We start from the raw sequence: 18818 nt of genomic DNA, 5'->3' as shown, positions 1-18818 counted from the left end.
AGTCTCAAGGACAGAACACATATTTAAGATTAAAAAGATTGAAATCATCAAGCGTCTTTTCTGATCACAATGGTATAAAACTACAAATCAAGTACAAAAAAGAAGCTGGAAAAGTCACAAATATGTGGAGACTAAACAACATGCTACTGAACAACCACTGGATCAATGAAGAAATCAAAGGAGAAATCAAAAAATACCTGAAGACAAATGAAAATGAAAACACGACATATCACAACCTACAGGATACTGTAAAAGCAGTACTAAGAGGGAAGTTGATAGCAATACAGACTATCAACAAGAAAAATCTCAAAAGAAAAAAACCTAACATTATACCTAAAGGAAATAGAAAAAGAACAACAAATAAGGCCCAAAGTCAGTAGAAGAAAAGAAGTGATAAAAATCAGAACAGAAATAAAATAGAGACTAAAAAGACAACAGAAAAGATCGATGAAACTAAGAGCTGGTTCTTTGAAAAGATAAACAAAATTGACAAACGTTTAGCTACACTCACTAAGAAAAAAAGAGAGAAAGTTCAAATAAAAACAGAAAACAAAGAGGAGAAATTACAACAAATAGCACAAAAATACAAAGGATTACAAAAGAGTACTATGAAAAGCTATACACCAACAAACTGGTAACATAGAAGAAATGAATAAATTCTTAGAATCATACAACCTTCCAAAACTGAATCAAGAAGAATGGAGAATCTGAATGGACTGATAACTAATAAGGAGATTGAAATAGCAATCAAAAACCTCCCAAAAAACAAGAGTTCACAATCAGACAGTTTCTCTGGTTAATTCTACCAAACATTCAAAAAGACTTAATACCTATCCTTCTCAAACTCTTCCAAAAAATTGAAGAGGAGGAGATGCTTCCTAACTCATTTTATGAGGCCAACATGACCCTGATACCAAAACCAGAGAAGGATACCACAAAAAAAGAAAATTACAAGCCAACACTACTGATAATATAGAGGCAAAAATCCTCAACAAAATATCAGCAAATTAAATACAACAATACATTGAAACAATCATACACCATGATCAAGTGGGATTTATTCCAGGGATGCAAGGATGGTTCAACATTTGCAAATCAATCAATATGATACACCACATTAACAATGTGAATAATAAAAATCATATGACTATCTCAATAAATGCACAGAAACTATTTGACAAGAGCCAGTATCCATTTATGACAAAAACTCTCAATAAAATGGGTATAGAAGGAAAGGACCTCAAGATAATAAACGCCATACATGACAAAATCACAGTCAATATTATACTCAACAGTGAAAGACTGAAAGCTATCCCTCTAAGAACAGGAACAAGCATGCCCACTCTCGCCACTCTTATTCAACATAGTATGGAAAGTCCTAGCCAGAGCAATTAGGCAAGAAAACTAAATAAAAGGTATACAAATTGGAAAGGAAGAGTATTGTCACTAATTGCAGATGACATAATTTTATATAGAGAAAATCCTAAAGAATCCACGAAAAACCTAAGAAATAAATGAATACAGTAAAGTTGCAGGGTACAAAATCAACATACAAAAATCAGTTGCATTTCTATACACTAAAAATGAACTAGAAGAAAGAGAAATCAAGAAAACACTCTCATTTACAATGGCAAGAAAAAGAATATAATACCTAGGAATAAATTTAACCAAGGAGGTGAAAGAGCTGTGCACTGAAAACTATAAGACACTGTTGCAAGAAATCGAAGAATACAGAAAGAAATGGAAAGATACTCTGTGCTCATTGATTGGAAGAAATAACATAGTAAAAATGTCCATATTACCTAAAGCTATCTATAGATTCAATGCAATCCCTATCAAAATCCCAACAACATTTTTCACAGAAATAGAACAAAGAATCCTAAAATTTATATGGAATAACAAAGCAATCCTGAGAAAAATGATCAAAACTGGGGGTATTATCACACTCCTTGATTTCAAAGTATACTACAAAGCTACAGTAATTAAAATAATGTGGTCCTGGAAGAAAAAAAGACACACAGATCAATGGAACAGACTGTAGAGCCCAGAAATAAATCCATACCTATATGGACAGCTAATTTTCAACAAAGGAGCCAAGAATGTACAATGGAGAAAGGAAAGTCTCTTCAATAAATGGTGCTGGGAAAACTGGGCAACCACATGTGAAAGAATGAAACCAGACCACTATCTTATACCACACACAAAAATTAACTCAAAAGGGATTAATGACTTGAATGGAAGATCTGAAACCATAAAACTCCTAGAAGAAAACATAGGTAGTGTTCCCTTTGACATCAGTCTTAGCAGTATGTTCTTGAATATGCCTCCTCAGACAAGGGAAGCAAAACAAAAACAAACAAGTGGGACTACATTAAACTAAAAAGCTTCTGTACATCAAAGAAATCCATTGACAAAAGGAAAAGACAATCTACTGATTGGGAAAAGATATTTGAAAATTGTACATATGAAAGGGGTTAATATTCAAAATATAGAAAGAACTCATACAACCCAACAACAAAAACACAAACCACCCAGTTAAAAAATATACAGAGGATCTGAACAGATATTTTTCCAAAGAGTATACAGAGAGATGGCCAATAGGCACATGAGAAGATGTTCAACATCATTAATTATTAGGGAAATGCAAATCAAAACCACAATGAGATATCACCTCATGCCCATCAGAATGGCTATTATTAAAAAGACAAGAAATAACAAGCCTTGTACCAGGGCTGCGGTGGTCCCGCCTGTGTGAACACTCCCTGCTGAGTGGCAGCGGCGCAGCCTGCATGAAGGCACAGTGCCAGGCAGCAGCTCCACCCACACAAGTATGACTTGCCTGCTGAGTGTGGCAGCCCAGCCTGTACAGAGGTGCCTCACTGAGTGGCTGCAACTCAGCCCACATGAACACAGAGTGGCTGACTAGCATAATTATGATCAGACAGCACGGGAACAGAAAAAAACAGCCCCTGGGCCCCAAAACGGTGGCATGGGGAATCTGTGACCAGAAGCAACAGGAACCACAGCAGAACTCGTGACCCAGCACCCAGTGGGGGCAACCCTAACACCAGCTCTATCAGTAGCAGAGGGGCTGTATACAAGTCTCCGGGTCCCCAGGCCACCACTAGTGACAGTGATACCTGTGAACCCAGCACCCCTGCCAGCAGTGCAACCAGCACCCCAAGACAACCCAAGAACAGCCACACAGGTGGCGCATGGGACAGCAGCATCCAAGCCCACAGAGAGCCAGTGGAGGAACACAAGATCCAGGTGACCAGGACCAAAGTAACCATAGCTGTACCCAAACAGGAAAAGGTGATTACTGCCACAGATGCATTGGTAGAGGATCAATTCATTAAACACCATGAAGTACCACATTAACACTTCAGAACAGAAGGAAAACGACAAGTCTCCTGAATTCAAACCTGAAGTCACAGAAGACTACAATCTAACTGACAGAGAATGCAAAATAGCTATCATAAAGAAACTCAACGCGTTACAAAACTCAGAAAGGCAGTTCAGTGAGCTCAGGAATAAAATTAATGGACAGAAGGAATACTTCACCAAAGAGACTGAAGCTCCAAAAAGAAACCAAACAGAAATTCTGGATATGAAGAAGACAATTAATGAGATAAAAAATAATGTAAAAAGCATAAAAAATAGAGTAGACTTACAGCGTAGAGAATGAGTGACCTCACAGACAGAACTCTAGAAATGCTTCAGGTCAAGGAAGAGAGAACTAAGATTTTAAAACAATGATGAAATCCTTTGAGAAATATCTGACTTAATTAGGAAAAGTAATATAAGGATTATAAGTATGCCAGAGGGATAAGGGAGGGAGAAAGGAGGAGAGGCTTGTTCAAAGAAATAATAAGTGTTGGAGAGGATGCGGAGAAATGGGAACCCTTGTGCACTGCTGCTGGGAATGTAAACTGGTACAAACACTATGGAAAACAGTATGGAGATTCCTCAAAAAATTAAGACTTTGAACTACCACGTGATCTAGCTATTCCACTGCTGTGTATTTATCCAAATAATACGAAAATACTAACTTGAAAAGATATATGCACCCCTGTGTCCATTGTAGCATTATTTACAATAGCCAGGACTTGGAAACAAACTAAGCACCCACTGACAAAAGGATGAATAAACAAAACGTGATACACACACACACAATGGAATACTACTCAGTCATCAAGAAAAAAAGAAGAAACCTCCCATTTGCAACAACATGGCTGGACCTTGAGCGTGTTATGCCAAGCGAAATAAGTCAGACAGAAAGACAAATAGCATATGATTTTACTCATTTGGAATATAAACAACAACAACAAACACAGAAAAAGAGAATAGATGGTGGCTTCCAGAGGGGAAAAGAGTAAGGGGAGGTCGAAAGGGGTAAAGGGGGTCAGTCGTACGGTGATGGATGAAAACTAGACTTTTGGTGGTGAACATGATGCAATGTATACAGAAGTTGAGATACAATGATGTACCCCTGAAATCCATATAGTGTTGTAAACTAATGCTACCTCAATGAAAAAAAAACAATTTTATAGTACTTTCTATCCTCTTTCATCAAAAGCAGTCTTGGTATCAAAAAAGGTTATTTGATTTTTAAAAAATTAAGAGAACACAGGAAGAAAATGAGGATTTGTGGTATGAAAAAGGGTACAAATCAACTCACATTTTTAAAACATGGCAAAATATAAGGTATAAAAAGTTTCTAAGGGATTCTAGGTTCCATCTGTTCATTTTTATAAATGATACCTTTCTCGACATGGCCAAGACCCAAAAAGCTTCGTCATGCTTCACAATTTGTAATCATTAAATTCTAACCAAATTATAAGAAGAAATTTAAATCATTTCAACTATATATATTCATGATTCGAATGGATTGTGTGCAACATAAAAAAAGAAGACTCAGAAAAATACCACTGAAGGAATGAGCGGAAGATGCTGTAAGACTGCTCCTTGTCTAACATTAAGATCACTTCCTCACACAGGGATGCAACAGACCAGGACACAGTCAGGGGCCCCTGTGTTGTACCGCGTGTGACTTCAGAGAACAAGTTTCCTAGAGCTTGTTCTGTTCCATCCTCTATTAGTTTTGTGACCTCAGGCCAAATACTTAAATTCTCTAAGTCAGTGTTTCTTCATTTAAAAGAGCAGAATGCTCAAATGGTATGGATTTAACAACTTCAGCCATTTGTAGCACTTAACATGGGTAGCGGCACAGAGTAAACTAGGGGTGTCGTCATCTGAGCCCTAAAGGCAAAGAAGTTGGCGCTCTCCACACATCAAAACTTATTACGTAAAATAATCAACTTTTTACCAAAATTAAGAAAATGTGTTTTAGTACAAACATAAGACCCAAACCTATTTAACTTATTTGAGTTATAGTTACCTACTTCATAAAATTGCTGAAATCAAGTTCAAAATGTTTTTGCCAGTTTCTTTAAATGTTTGAACTTGATAGCAATGGCTGTAACTCTACAGTGACTTATTTCGGAAAACTTCCAACATACCAAAGTGAGTACAAAGTACAGAAAAAATAAAAATTATTTGCTCTAATAATATTTAAAAGAATAATGACTTATAAAAATAGTACACATTATGGGTGCTGGCCCCATGGCACAGCAGTTAAGTTCGCACATTCCAATTTGGATCCTGGGTGGGAACCTACACACCACTTGTCAAGCTATGCTGTGGCAGGCATCCTATATATAAAGTAGAGGAAGATGGGCATAGATGTTAGCTCAGGGCCAGTCTTCCTCAGCAAAAAGGGGAGGATTGGCGGCAGATGTTAACTTAGAGCCAACCTTTCTCAAAAAAAAAAAAAAATAGTACACATTATGCACATAGAATAGAATAATATTCTATTTTTACCTGTCATTGTATTCACTCTAACATCATGTATGAGAAATTATATTAGAAAAAAACTAATATCAAGGTATTACAAACCATCAATGTCTAAGTTTTATTAATAGAATCAATATTAAATTTTTATACCAAAAAAAAGAAGCATTCATTTTTGTTGTACTATAGCCCAGAGGCCCACGTTTCCAATACTTAGGAACAGAATGTCACTTGTAGTTTCCTTCTAACTAAAATATACAGGTTCTTAGATTCCAGGTAACCCACAGGTAAAAGTTTATTTAAACAAAGTATATCACTGTCTCTCTCTCCCCCCCACCATCATGCACACTGCCAACTCCCCAGGTTTTCCTGGGATCACCACACTGGAGGTATGTAATGCCCCATTACTATCCCCAGGTCTGAAGTATTTTTCTTCTAAATAAGCCCCTGAGACCTGTCCATGCTTTAACCGCTCTTCGTCTACTCTTCATTCTCTAAAATACCTTTTAACTGCCAACGAAGAAATATCAACACATATTTCTCTAATGTCAATTGTAACGTTTCATGCCATTTTACTCTGCTGAACTATCTTTATAGCTATTACATCTTACCTCTTCAAATCCAAAAGCAGACTCAGCTCTCTTGGCTGACTCCTATCTGGTTACACTGGTGACCAAACTTCAGCCTTCCTCCCACACTCCAAACAGCCCCATGCATTCTCTGAATATCTAGTGCTTTCAGCACAATACAACTCGGTATTCTGCTATTTTCTAATTACGTCTATGTTCTCAACTGGACTTTCAACGCTCGTAAGTGGGTACTAAATCCTAAAACATATCTGAATATCTTCTCAGCTCCTTGCAAATGTGTGCATACAAATTAACGGAGAAGGGATTAATCCTTTAAAGCCCATATCAATGGGTACTTCTTACATAAAACCACTTCCGATTTCATCATTCCTTCTAGTGTAACCTCTATACACCCTGACTATAACATCTATTGTGGCACCAATCACTTCTGGCTTTGTAGTGAGGACTACAACAGATGGCCAACAACTTGGGCTCTAGAGCCAAACGTACTTCTGGATTTGAACGCTCTACCAGTTACCAGCGCTGGAACCTTGAACAAGACGCTTATTCATTCCATGCCTTAACCTCTTCCTTTGTAAAACAACGATAGTAAGAATGATTTTCAGTTTTTTTAAGACTATGGAGACACATGAGTAAAATTTCTCTAAATGTTTAAACAAACAGAGTAAAATCAGTTTTCTTTAAATTAGTGCTCCAGAAAGTTTTAAAGAATCACATATATCACAAAGAAAAGCTCAAAAGGAAAGGAAGCACATTTCCTTTATTTTGACAACTGATAAAATAGATTGAAAAAATAGACATAATTCTCCTCAAGAGTGGCAGAAAAGACCAAAATTTGGTCATAAAGTTGTTGCTGCACACTGGTATTTACTAGGCACAAACACCTATCTAGCTTGAATATTTCTGACAAGCAGAAACATGACTCTAGAAGGAGAAAGGACTAATGCCTGATCCCCCCTACACTTCTCCTTCCCTGGGGCAGGAGGAAAAGCCATCTCTGAAAAGGCATTTATTCACAAGGGCAATGTCCCTAAGGTGACAATGACACTCCTTATCTGTATTTACAAAACACACAAGTCCCAATCCTTACAAAGCTTGCCAAACAACAGAGCTAATGTTCATTAGATAATACCATTAAAGTCCCTAATGTGGCATTAACAGTACAGAGTAAATATTGACCCAGCAACAGCATAATGGATGACATGACCCAAATCAAAAGATAGCCCTTTCCTTAGAAAGACAAAATGTAAAAACAAACACACCAATAAAGAAATTGCATCTTTTCTCCTATCTGGGAGATACACAAAATAATAATATAAATAACCAGATAAGCTTATTAGCAAGATTTACATCCACTAAGGTGACATCTCAATTTGTAACTTCAACATTTTCTTATACGTGAGAAAGCATTAGCTGGTCCGGGTGTTGACAGCTTGAGTTTAAAGTAAAATCGGTATAATGAATAAACTCTCCAGACTTCTCTCCTATTGGGACAAAGATACACAGTGTCTCTGGCATGATAAGGAAAACATGACAGTAGAATTGGGGCAATTAGACTATTTTTGTGAATAAAAGTCACCAGTTCAGTGAGTAAAAGGCACCAAAATTCTTTTGTTTGGGATCCAAAAAAAAGGAAGAAAAGAGTTAACTGTAAAAATTCCAACAGATAATACTAGCCTTTTGAGAAACTACGTGAAAAAACATCTTACATAGGACTACATATAAGAATTCTTAAAAAAAGAAAAAACAGATTTCATTGGTATATATTTTTAAAACACTATGTGACATTCAAACACAAACAAGTTAAAGACTTTCACATTACTAGAGGTGTTTCTATTTTAATAATAATCACAATAAGTAACGTATTTCCAAAGTTTTTCTTGGAAAATTTAGTATCCTAACCTGTAAGATTTATATGTCATTATAGAACAGAGAAACGCAAAAGTTTGATCTGCTTTGGCTTTTGGCACTTAAGTCTTCTTGGATAAACACAACTAGATATTTATAAAGTAGCTAAGATAAAGTTATTAGACCATTACTATTTACTGAATACCTACTAATAAGCAAAGAACTAAAAATGTATTAATATTTCAAGGTTAGTCTTTAGCCCTTTTAAGAAACAGAGTAACCCAAGAAAAATTACTTTTAAGCACATATTAATGCATGAACTAAATAACCAATTAATACAACTTCTTTTTGTATTTAATCATATCACTATTTCTCTTCTTGAGAGAAAGATACATACTATTTCTACCTTGGAAAGGAAAGCATGACATCTAGTGGATCTGGGGTAATTATTCTGCTTTTCCAAATAAAGGTTCAATTTAGCACTAAACACAAACTCTTCTGAATTCAACAACAAAAAAAAGAGTCTTAAAACTACAGCAAAAAGTACCAGTGTCTTGAGACACCAGAGGAGGTGAATCTTATTAATGCCTGTATAATTATTAGTCTCATTATTTTTGCTCCTGGAAGCAAGGGGGCCAAGCCTTTGCCTTCCTAACAGGTTCTACAACACAGTAATTGCTCCAAGAATTCTTACTTTAACGGAATGTTTTCTAGTTGAGAATAAATGATTTTGTATGCTTGTAAAACAACTGAAACCTAGTTATAGTCATTATCTAGAAATACTAGTGTCTCAAAATTTTAGAACAAAGCAACTTACGAATGAAAAGAAAAAGGCAGGCAGATAGGCAGACATAAATTTCAGGTATTTCAGACTACTGATAAACATTTTTAAACTTTTCTATTTCTGGTTCTATCAAAAAAGGTATGAAATAGATTGAAAATTCATCTAAAAGGATATTCAGTGTACCTATATGAGCAAGGCAGACCCTAGTTCTGTCCAGACAGCTCTTCAAATAAATCACAGCCAATAATTATCATCTTATACTTTGTATACATTCTTTTCTCCACTATGTAAATTCAACTTTTTTTCAGATTCAAAAGGAAACATTTATGCATTCTTTGGAAGTACCATTGTTTCCGAGGTGGAGAGAGAACTTGGATCTCGATCTTGGTTGGACATCCTAGATGGACCCCTCCAAAACTTGAATGACTCATCTAAACCTGTGACAACAAGAAACTGTCAACATAAATAGTGTCCTGGGTACTGTAACAATTAAAATAAAGAATACATTACATAAAACCAATCAAGAACTAAGGAAAGAGGTTTGCCTAATTTTTATTATTCTTAACTAATTTATATATAAACCTGTTTCACAAAAAATCTAATAACTAAAATCTAGTTGATTGTGTTTTAGCTTAACCTAACACAATTTATCAGGAGCACCAGCTCCCAAACTTTAATGTGCATAAGAATCATAAACAGCTTGTTAAAGCAGTTTCCTTGGTCCTATACCCAGAAATTCCATTCCCCAAATCAACGTGGGAGCTGTAAATTTGTATTTTTAACAAGCTCACAGAAGATGTTAATGTTATTGGTTTAAGGGCCATGCTTTGACTAATCCAGAGAAATCTAAACAATTAAATGAGTCAATTTCCTAATAGGGACATTTATATAGAATGTTCAAAAATGTCACCAAATGTCATTTTCCTCTTAATTCCTCCAAGAAGTAAGCAGAAAAGTGAATTAGAAATTCACACTTAAGTATTTGGGGGCAAAGAAACTTCATGTCTGCAATTTACTCTTAAACGACTCAGAAAAACATATATATACACATATACACACATATAAATAAATTTGACTTACAGACATATATACATTTACATACACATAGTATAGGGGCAAATAAAGTAAAATGTAAACATTTGAGAATTCTTTGTACTATTTTTGCACCTTTTCTGTAAGTGTGAATGTATGTCAAGATTTTTTAAAATTATTTAAAAAATTACTTTAAAAATACAATTTGTTTTTATTCTTACATTATTTATTATTATGAGACATATTACTATTTATATGTGCTAAGATCTTGTACTTAGGAAATCTAAGAGAATCTACAAATAAAGAGAAATAACAAGGCTACAGCACAATATTTTGATAAATGTGTAACATATCAAAAACGAATAGCTTTTCAAAAAAAGAACAAATAGCTTTTCAATACATTAGCAAAATAAATTAGAAAATTTAGTAGGAGAAGGTCTCATTTTTGACTGCCTAGCAAGAACCTTCCAAAAAGTTGAAGACATTAATAGAGAAAAAAATTATAAAACTTTACTGAAGGACATGAAATAACTTATAAAACATTAATAAGATCTCAAAAATGGTTTCCATGAAGAATTTATAACATAGAAAAATGCTTAGGTAATGTTTAGTGAGAGGAGGGAACAGAAAAATGTACATAAAATATGAACACAATTATGTAAAACAAACAAAAGCGACACCGAGAAAGAAGACAGGAGGACAATACACCATATCATAAAAGTAATCTCCAGGAAGTCGGACTAGAGATGAATTTTTTCCTCTGCATTTTCATTGTTTTTCAAATATTTTGTAACAAACACATAAGGTTTTTAACAGTTTTTTAAAAGTTACATTTTGTAAAAGTAAAAATATAAATACATAATACTTACCATTTAAATCACTGCCTTCTGAAGTTCCAACAAGAGCAGAACAATTCACATCAAACGTATACCGCCCCAGGTAACAATGTTTTACCATTTGATTCAAATGTTCATAAAAATGGCAGTGATATAAAAGAGCCTGAAGGGCGGGCTTTCCTATGAGTGATAGGCCAGAGTCCTCATCGTGGACACAGGGGCCCTGTAGGAAAAGAGAAAGAGAAAAAGAGAGACTGATTTACCACATAATTTCTTCAAAAAGACCCACTGAGTCCCCACAGTCCCGTCAAGGAATCAAACGGGCCCCAGATGCTACCATGCTCCTTTCACCTGCCTCCGTCCTTCTCCACTTCCAGCAGCCTGACTGAGTGCACATTATTTCAGAGTACTCCAGGTCTTTGCTGCCTACAAATCCTGAGAGCAGAAGGCAGATCTATTCTATCCCTTGAGGGGCCATGTAGTTTAACATGTTTCTGTGGAATAGTATAGCTTTAACCAAATAATTATATACCTGAGCCACAAACACAATAAAAGCTGCATTTTTCAACCTATACAGAACAATAAGTATTAAAATATCCGAAATAATGTGGTCTAATAATTATGCTCTAAATTATTTTTTGTACCTATCAATATGCCAGATAAAATGAAAAGGCTCGTCGATATCCATAGTAAAATGTGTTTGTTACATCACTTCTCAGTGAATTAACCCTGCCAAGGGAAATGCGCACACACACACAAATACACACACACTTCCACGAGAAGGCTGAGAAGAATCTGTCATTACACGATTTTAATCTCTTTGCACTTTTCTTCAAATAATTTTTCACAGTGGCATTCACTACTTTTCCTGGAATATCCAATGGCAAAAATCGAGCAATCAGAATTGGTTAAAGTTTGCAAATAATCCCACCATTAGCTTATAAATATTTCTATTTTTTGGAAAATGATAATCAATAAAGTTAAGACTATTAAAACAGACCATAAGAGAAAGATAAAAGATAAAAAATAGCAATCTAAGTGCCGAGAGGAAAAGTGTGGTCAAAACTTATTCACAGCTTATCATTACCTATGAGACTTGGGTATGTGTCCCTCTTCTCACCCCTCCTCATCAGCAAGGAAAGATGGACACTACAACTTCCTAGCAGATAAAACTTACTAGAAGATAATGTAATTCAAAAGTTAAAGGCGTAATTAAAGACAAAATCGAACCATTCTCAACAACATGGACGGACCTTGAGAGTATTATGTTAAGCGAAACAAGCCAGACAGAAAAAGACAAACAGCAAATGATTTCACTCATATGTGGAAGATAAACAAACACATGGACAAAGAGAAGAGGTCAGTGGTTACCAGAGGGACGGGGGATAGGGGGTGGGCACAAAGGGTGAAGGGGAGCACTTATATGGTGACAAACAAATAATAAGGTACAACTGAAATTTCACAATGTTGTAAACTATTATGACCTCAATAAAAAAAAAGTTAAAGGTGTAATTACATTAATAAGATTTCCATTAACATTTCTTTTTAAGGATATTATCACTATAATTAAATCTCTTACTTCAATATTAAATACCTTCTATGGTTACGAATTTGTCATTGTTGTGTTCTAACAAACCTACCCAACACTGTGAGCTTACTCTTCATAAATAGAGCAATTTACCTATTTAATAAGATATATGACTAATAAACATGACGGTCACTGTGTAAGTTTAAATTCAGAGGTCCAGAGGAAGGAGGTGAAACAGAAAGAAGTACAAGAGAACAGGGTCATGTGGCTCCCTTTCATTAACTGTGGCATATGTTTCAGGCAATGTGGCCCTTTTATGCATTACCTTGTTTAATTATCTAGGATGAAGTAATTCATCCAAAACCGCAGAGCCAATAATAATATTCACACCTTCAAAATGGTCTACCTTTCAAGCAACTTATAACATTCTTAACTGTACAGCATGTCAAACACACAAAAGATTTGCAGTAGTTACTTAACATAGAGTCCTCACTATAATTCAGGGAAGAAATTAACAACCAAGGTGAGAATTAGAAATAATTCAGCTAAGTCTACTAAGTTAACCCCACCTACCTAACAAAACTCAATAAATCAATAAAATAAAATGATTAAACAAAGTAGTACAAATGTTATTTTTCTAAATATATTTCATAATCATGCCCAAAACAATTTTAAAATATTTTATTACATAGATTATATGAAATTATTCAAAAATTTTACTTTTACAAAATCAGGTCTATGTAATTGCTTCCTGGATGAGGTATAGTCACAGTTCAAAATTCACAAAGGTTTAATAAAATAAGATGGGGGGATGTAAACTGTGTAAATCTGGAAAACAAGCTCTTCCAGAGCTCTTAAATCTGCCGATTCTTTATTCTGCAAAGGTCAGCTGAGGCTGATGGCTATACCATCTGCTAGAAAGAAAGTGTTACAAACCCGCTGTCTTCTAAAATCTATCTTTTCATTAGTTATAAATATTTTCAAAATAAGTGAGAAATGATACATGTAAATATGATGCAGAACTGCACTAGTTATTCTATAAATAACTATAATTATTAGTGTTGAAGAATGTAATTAATAAAATCACATTCACCTGTCAATCAATATATTTCAAAAATTCATTCTTCTCTCTAGTTCTAATATAAAAAGACAAAAAGATGTAGAAAATAAAGATAACAAAAGAAGTCATAGTAAGAGACACAAATGTAAAATTCAATCTACCTAATAAGGTTTTAGAACCTGTTTTTTTTTTTCTTTGTCTATAAAGCCCAGTGAAAATTATTCGGCCTACCAAGATTAAAGAAGTTAAACTAATTCTGATATGAACAAAAGAATTAATATCTCAGAAAAGAAAGACTAAGAGATAGAAATATAAAAGATAAGGAAACAAAGAAAATCAATTGAAGAGGTCTACCTAATATGGAACTTATATGATTTGTGGAAAGATAGAACAAAGAAAAAGGAAAGTCATTTTTAAAATAATACAAAAAAATTTGTCAGAACCAAAAGATAAGGAACACCTAAGTCTTCAAGTCAAGGAGCTTAATGAGTGTTAAGCAAGAGAAATGAAAAAAGACCCATAATCATAAATTCTAGAACATTAAAGATAAAGAGAAGATGGTAAACGAAAAAGTCAGCCATAAACAGAATCAGGTGGGTATCCAACTTCTCATCAATAGCACGGATGTTAGAAGGCAGTAGTACAGGATGTTAGAAAATTCTTATGAGCAATGATTTCAATCTAATATCTGGTAATTATCCAAACCATCGATCCAGTGCAATTTAAATATATTTTCAAATATGCAAGAACTCATAAAGCTTATCACTCATGCATTTGTTATTAGGTAGGAATACAATTATTTTGAGGATGATTAGTAGGAAAGAATTCTAACTGAAAAGAAAGCATGAGTAAGAGCTCAAAAAAACTCTTGAGATATGATATGGACTCAAAATGCAAGAAAAAAATAAACAGAAATTCAAAGGAAAAAAAAATCACCCAAATCAATTTACTAAATTATACACACACAAGCATACACACGTATGTCTACATATACATACACACATATTATAAATACCAGAAAATTTTCCCTCTGAGTGCCAGAGGGGTCATGGCCTTGGAAGCAGAGATAAGAAAGTGTAATCACAGTCCAATAAGTGGCTCTGTAGTGAATTATCAGTTTTCAATTTTTAGGATCAACTTATAGATAAGTCAAGGATGTGGAAGAGAAAGTGAATGTAATCAACTTTCACAAAGGAAAAGTAAAGATAAAACTGGCAAAGAACAGCAGAAGTTGGGGAGAAGATACCAATGAAAGGATAGGAACATCTTAGCCACATCCTACTCTCCTTCTAAATGGGGGGCCAAGACATACGATCCATGAGTAATGAGACCAGAAACAGCAGGGGTGACCAGTGGAGAAATGAAGACTAGTAATAGAACTATACTGGCAGGAGACTGTTCAAATGAACTAAATCCACATACGGACACAGTGAAGGAACAAACGTATCATTGCAAACATACTATTGAGAGATACAAAGGCAACCACCTGTAGAATTAAAATCAATAGGAAGTAAAGCTGTCTCTGTGAATGGAAAGACATAGTGAATCTCACTGCAAGCTCTATTAGCTTTTTAACCATATGTATTTACTACTTGGAAAAAATAATTTCTTTTAAAATTCAAACAATTCATTCAAAATATTTTTAACTTCTCAAAGAAAATCAAATATCTGAAATATGTACTTATTACATAACCATTATTTATTTTTTATTTATTTTAATAAGCCTTAAGCCCTAATCCCCATTCTCCAAATGCCAAAGCTTCCTAGTAGCAATGGCATATTATCAACAAAGCTTTACTCACAGCCAGGAAGCCAAGGCCAGCATATGCACAAAAGATGGTCTGACTTAGGCTTTCCACAGATGCCTAACGGTACAAGGGCCAGAACAATGAATATGCATACACTAGGCTCCGCTCCACAGATCCATCAGTAATTGACGGGGCTGTCTTCTGGCCTGGAGGAAAAATCAGCATAGTCTAATTGCTCTGTCTCAAGATGTCTATATTCTTACCAGCCTTGCCCTCAGGTGAGTGCTGGGGCTGCCAGATCATCTGAAAAATTGCCAGGGAGAGCTGAGAAGGACAATATGCAAAGAAAGAAAACTCTTCAAATCACCAGGTGCCATTACAAATAAATTTGCCAAGAAAATAGCAAATTAATTATGTCATAAAACACTCCAATTAATTTGAAAATACTGTTCTCAAAGATGCAAAATGATGAATATAGTTACAATGATACTGCTTCCTTGATACCACGTATTTATTGTTTTGGGAAATGAATACTCATGAGTCATGATGAACACATTAAAAGATGGAAAATATGCATTGATAATTATCACATCAAATTTGAAAATGATATAGACTGTACCTTATAAATGAGTCCACTATCTATCTAAAATACATGCACAAACGCACATGCAGACAGTTACTTGCCGTGTCCACGAAGAGTGCATGGGAGCAAGGACCCCCAGGAACCACAAGCATATCTAGAACCTAAATCTCAGTTCTAAATTCCACCTCCTTTAAAAGAAGTCAGGGCTCTTTTGAGTAAATTATCTGATTCTAGGCTGGGGCTTGGAAAGTCTAGAATATCTTGCTATACCAGAAAGTAAGGAAGTGATCAAAGATTGATGAAGATATGTTAAAAGGACCTAAGAGTCTTCACAAAGGCGCTTCTCCTAGACAAATTTGGAACAATTTCAACATCTAAATAAATAATGCTAGAAACAGATTATAACCCATGAAACAAACTAAGAATCCTTGAGCCATACTGGTGTAAATAAATAAGTGAATACATAAATAAATGGAGAAGAAAGAAAAGCTCTTCCTTACAGTAAAATGTAATTAAATGTAGAAGGAATGATGAAATTAGAAAACCATCATTTGGCAACCATTCTGTAGTAAGTGCTTCAGACAAAAATCATGAATGGAAGTTAAAACTAGTGCAAGACTGTTGATGAGAAATAGATATTCACACAATCTCAAAGTGTCTCCCTGCAAAAGGAAAACTGTAACTCTCTATGGAGAAAAGAGGCCGACTCTACTTTAACCAAGTGAGCAAAGTAGTATCACCAGTAACAGGACAAAGAGATATCACGTCTCTTGATACAATGCACCAAGAAGAACACATCGTTTCTACAGTTTTTCTGCCAAAAATGGATAACCGCAATCTAATCATGAGGAAGCAGACAAACCTCATTAAAGAACACTACAAAAACTAAACAGCCTGAACTCCTCAAAAATGCTAAGGTCTTAAAGATTTAGGAACTATTTTAGATTAAAAAAACCAAAACTAAATATACATGAAAACTATACATAACATGTATTCCTCAATCAGATCCTAGATCTGATTGTTTTCTTTTCTATAAAGGACAGTAGTGGAACAACTGGAAAATTTTGAATAATTTCTCAATTTTGATAATTATTATTATGATTATGTAAGAGAATATCCTTGTTTTTAGGAAATTCATACTTAAGAGTTTAGAGAAAAGGAAGCATTATGTATGCAAATCTTAAATAGTTCAGAAAAAAGATACTAGACAGAGCTAAAGCAAATTTGGTAAAATAACATTGGGGTAACCTGGGTGAAGGGAATATAAAAATTGTTGTGCTGCTACTGCAACTTTTCTATAAGTCTGATTTTTCTTCAAAATAAAATCTTTTTTAAAAAAAATAAAATTATGTGCCAATTCAAAGTCCCATCACAAACATGGAAAGGAACAAAAGCATGAACACGTATATTTATACCACAAACTGACAACTCACTATATTATTTAAGCATGTGAAATTACCTTTACATTTAAATGTGGATATCATTTTCAAGTGGAAAGAACAACTTTAACATTACAAAAATTACACATAAGCTAATCATCATACATAAAACACTATAGCACCGGTCCCTGGCTATGTGTTTGTCTTCTTCCCCCACAAGCTCTACGCCCCAGAGCATTAAATCTTATCACCTGTGAATCCCCAACATTTAGGTACTCAACAAACATTTACAGAAATGAAGTGAAACAAACTACATAGATAATCCCTATCCAACCAATAATTTCTTGTTATAATCAACTCTAAAATTCTATTCTGATTGTTAAAGTTGCAGGGGTATGGATTTGCAACAAATCCTCAATCTAAACCCAGCAACAGAAACTTCCACATTCAGGAGTACCAAATCCAAGCCAGACTGTGGGAAACCAGCTTACAGGACACTGGACAGGTGGGCCATGACACAGTTTAGGGGCCCTTGGACACTGTTTTCTCTCCCTGAAAGAGGGATGCAGCCTTGAACAAGGAAAGACCAATATTTATAAATGCTGCCCTTAAAAAACAGTGTTCGACACAGAAAAGAGCTGTGACATACCCAGGGGTGATGTGCTAAGCACTGGTTCTCCCACAGCAGGAGCCGGGCCTTCAGGCCCCTCTTTGGGACACTGTGCGCCAAGGGAAGCTGTGCTGAGACAGGTATCTATCTGCTCCTATTCTCTGTGACCACCCACTTTCAACACGTTTCTGTATCCAAGGAAAAATAAATGGGGGATTAGGCAGAAAAAATTAAGACCTGATTTTTAACTTTATTTACTTAGCAATATCATTAATACTAATGGGATAAATGGACTGCTTTGCACATTTTTATGCATTAGCAAAGACGGATGGAGCACTATCTTCTCTGTGGTGGGAACTGGAAAAAATATTTAAAAAATATATTAAAAATATGGTCCTAAACATATATTCTACTTAGGAAGATTAATTAAGTTAAATGGTAAGAAATAAGACAAGGCAGTAAGGATGATATATGAAAAAGAACCAATGTAATGGTATAGACATTAAATGCTAGTGTGTTTCAGAGAAGAGGAAGATTAAAATGGATTATAGAGGCTAGTACTTTTTAATAAACACATTTTAAAATTTTTAAAAAATGTTTTAAATGATTTATGTCTCAGCTTGTTCCAGAAAAGATTTAAGGCCTATTACAAGGAAAGGTAAATTATAACATGATAGTAAAAGTATAGCAGAGATAGGGGCTGGCCCCGTGGCCGAGTGGTTAAGTTCGCGCGCTCCGCTGCAGGCGGCCCAGTGTTTCGTTGGTTCGAATCCTGGGCGTGGACATGGCACTGCTCATCAGACCATGCTGAGGCAGCGTCCCACAAGCCACAACTAGAAGGACCCACAACAAAGAATATACAACTATGTACCGGGGGGCTCTGGGGAGAAAAAGGAAAAAATAAAATCTTTAAAAAAAAAAAAGTAGAGCAGAGATGAAAGAAAAACAAAGGTATGAAAACACTGGA

General features: G+C 35.0%; 1 protein-coding gene across 1 annotated transcript in view; it reads right to left on the bottom strand.

Moving 5' to 3' along the window:
- RTTN (rotatin) overlaps positions 1 to 18818 on the bottom strand; it is a 150675-nt gene that overhangs the window by 49321 nt on the left and 82536 nt on the right. The window contains exons 33-34 of the mRNA XM_046671888.1: positions 10977 to 11166; positions 9421 to 9512 (exon numbers count right to left, since the gene is read on the bottom strand). Coding sequence (XP_046527844.1) covers positions 9421 to 9512; positions 10977 to 11166 — 282 coding nt within the window. The remainder of the gene's footprint in view (positions 1 to 9420; positions 9513 to 10976; positions 11167 to 18818) is intronic.

The sequence above is a fragment of the Equus quagga genome, chromosome 9 (assembly GCF_021613505.1).
Source record: "Equus quagga isolate Etosha38 chromosome 9, UCLA_HA_Equagga_1.0, whole genome shotgun sequence".
Lineage (NCBI taxonomy): Eukaryota > Metazoa > Chordata > Mammalia > Perissodactyla > Equidae > Equus > Equus quagga.
This window is presented reverse-complemented; position numbering and strand designations above follow the sequence as displayed.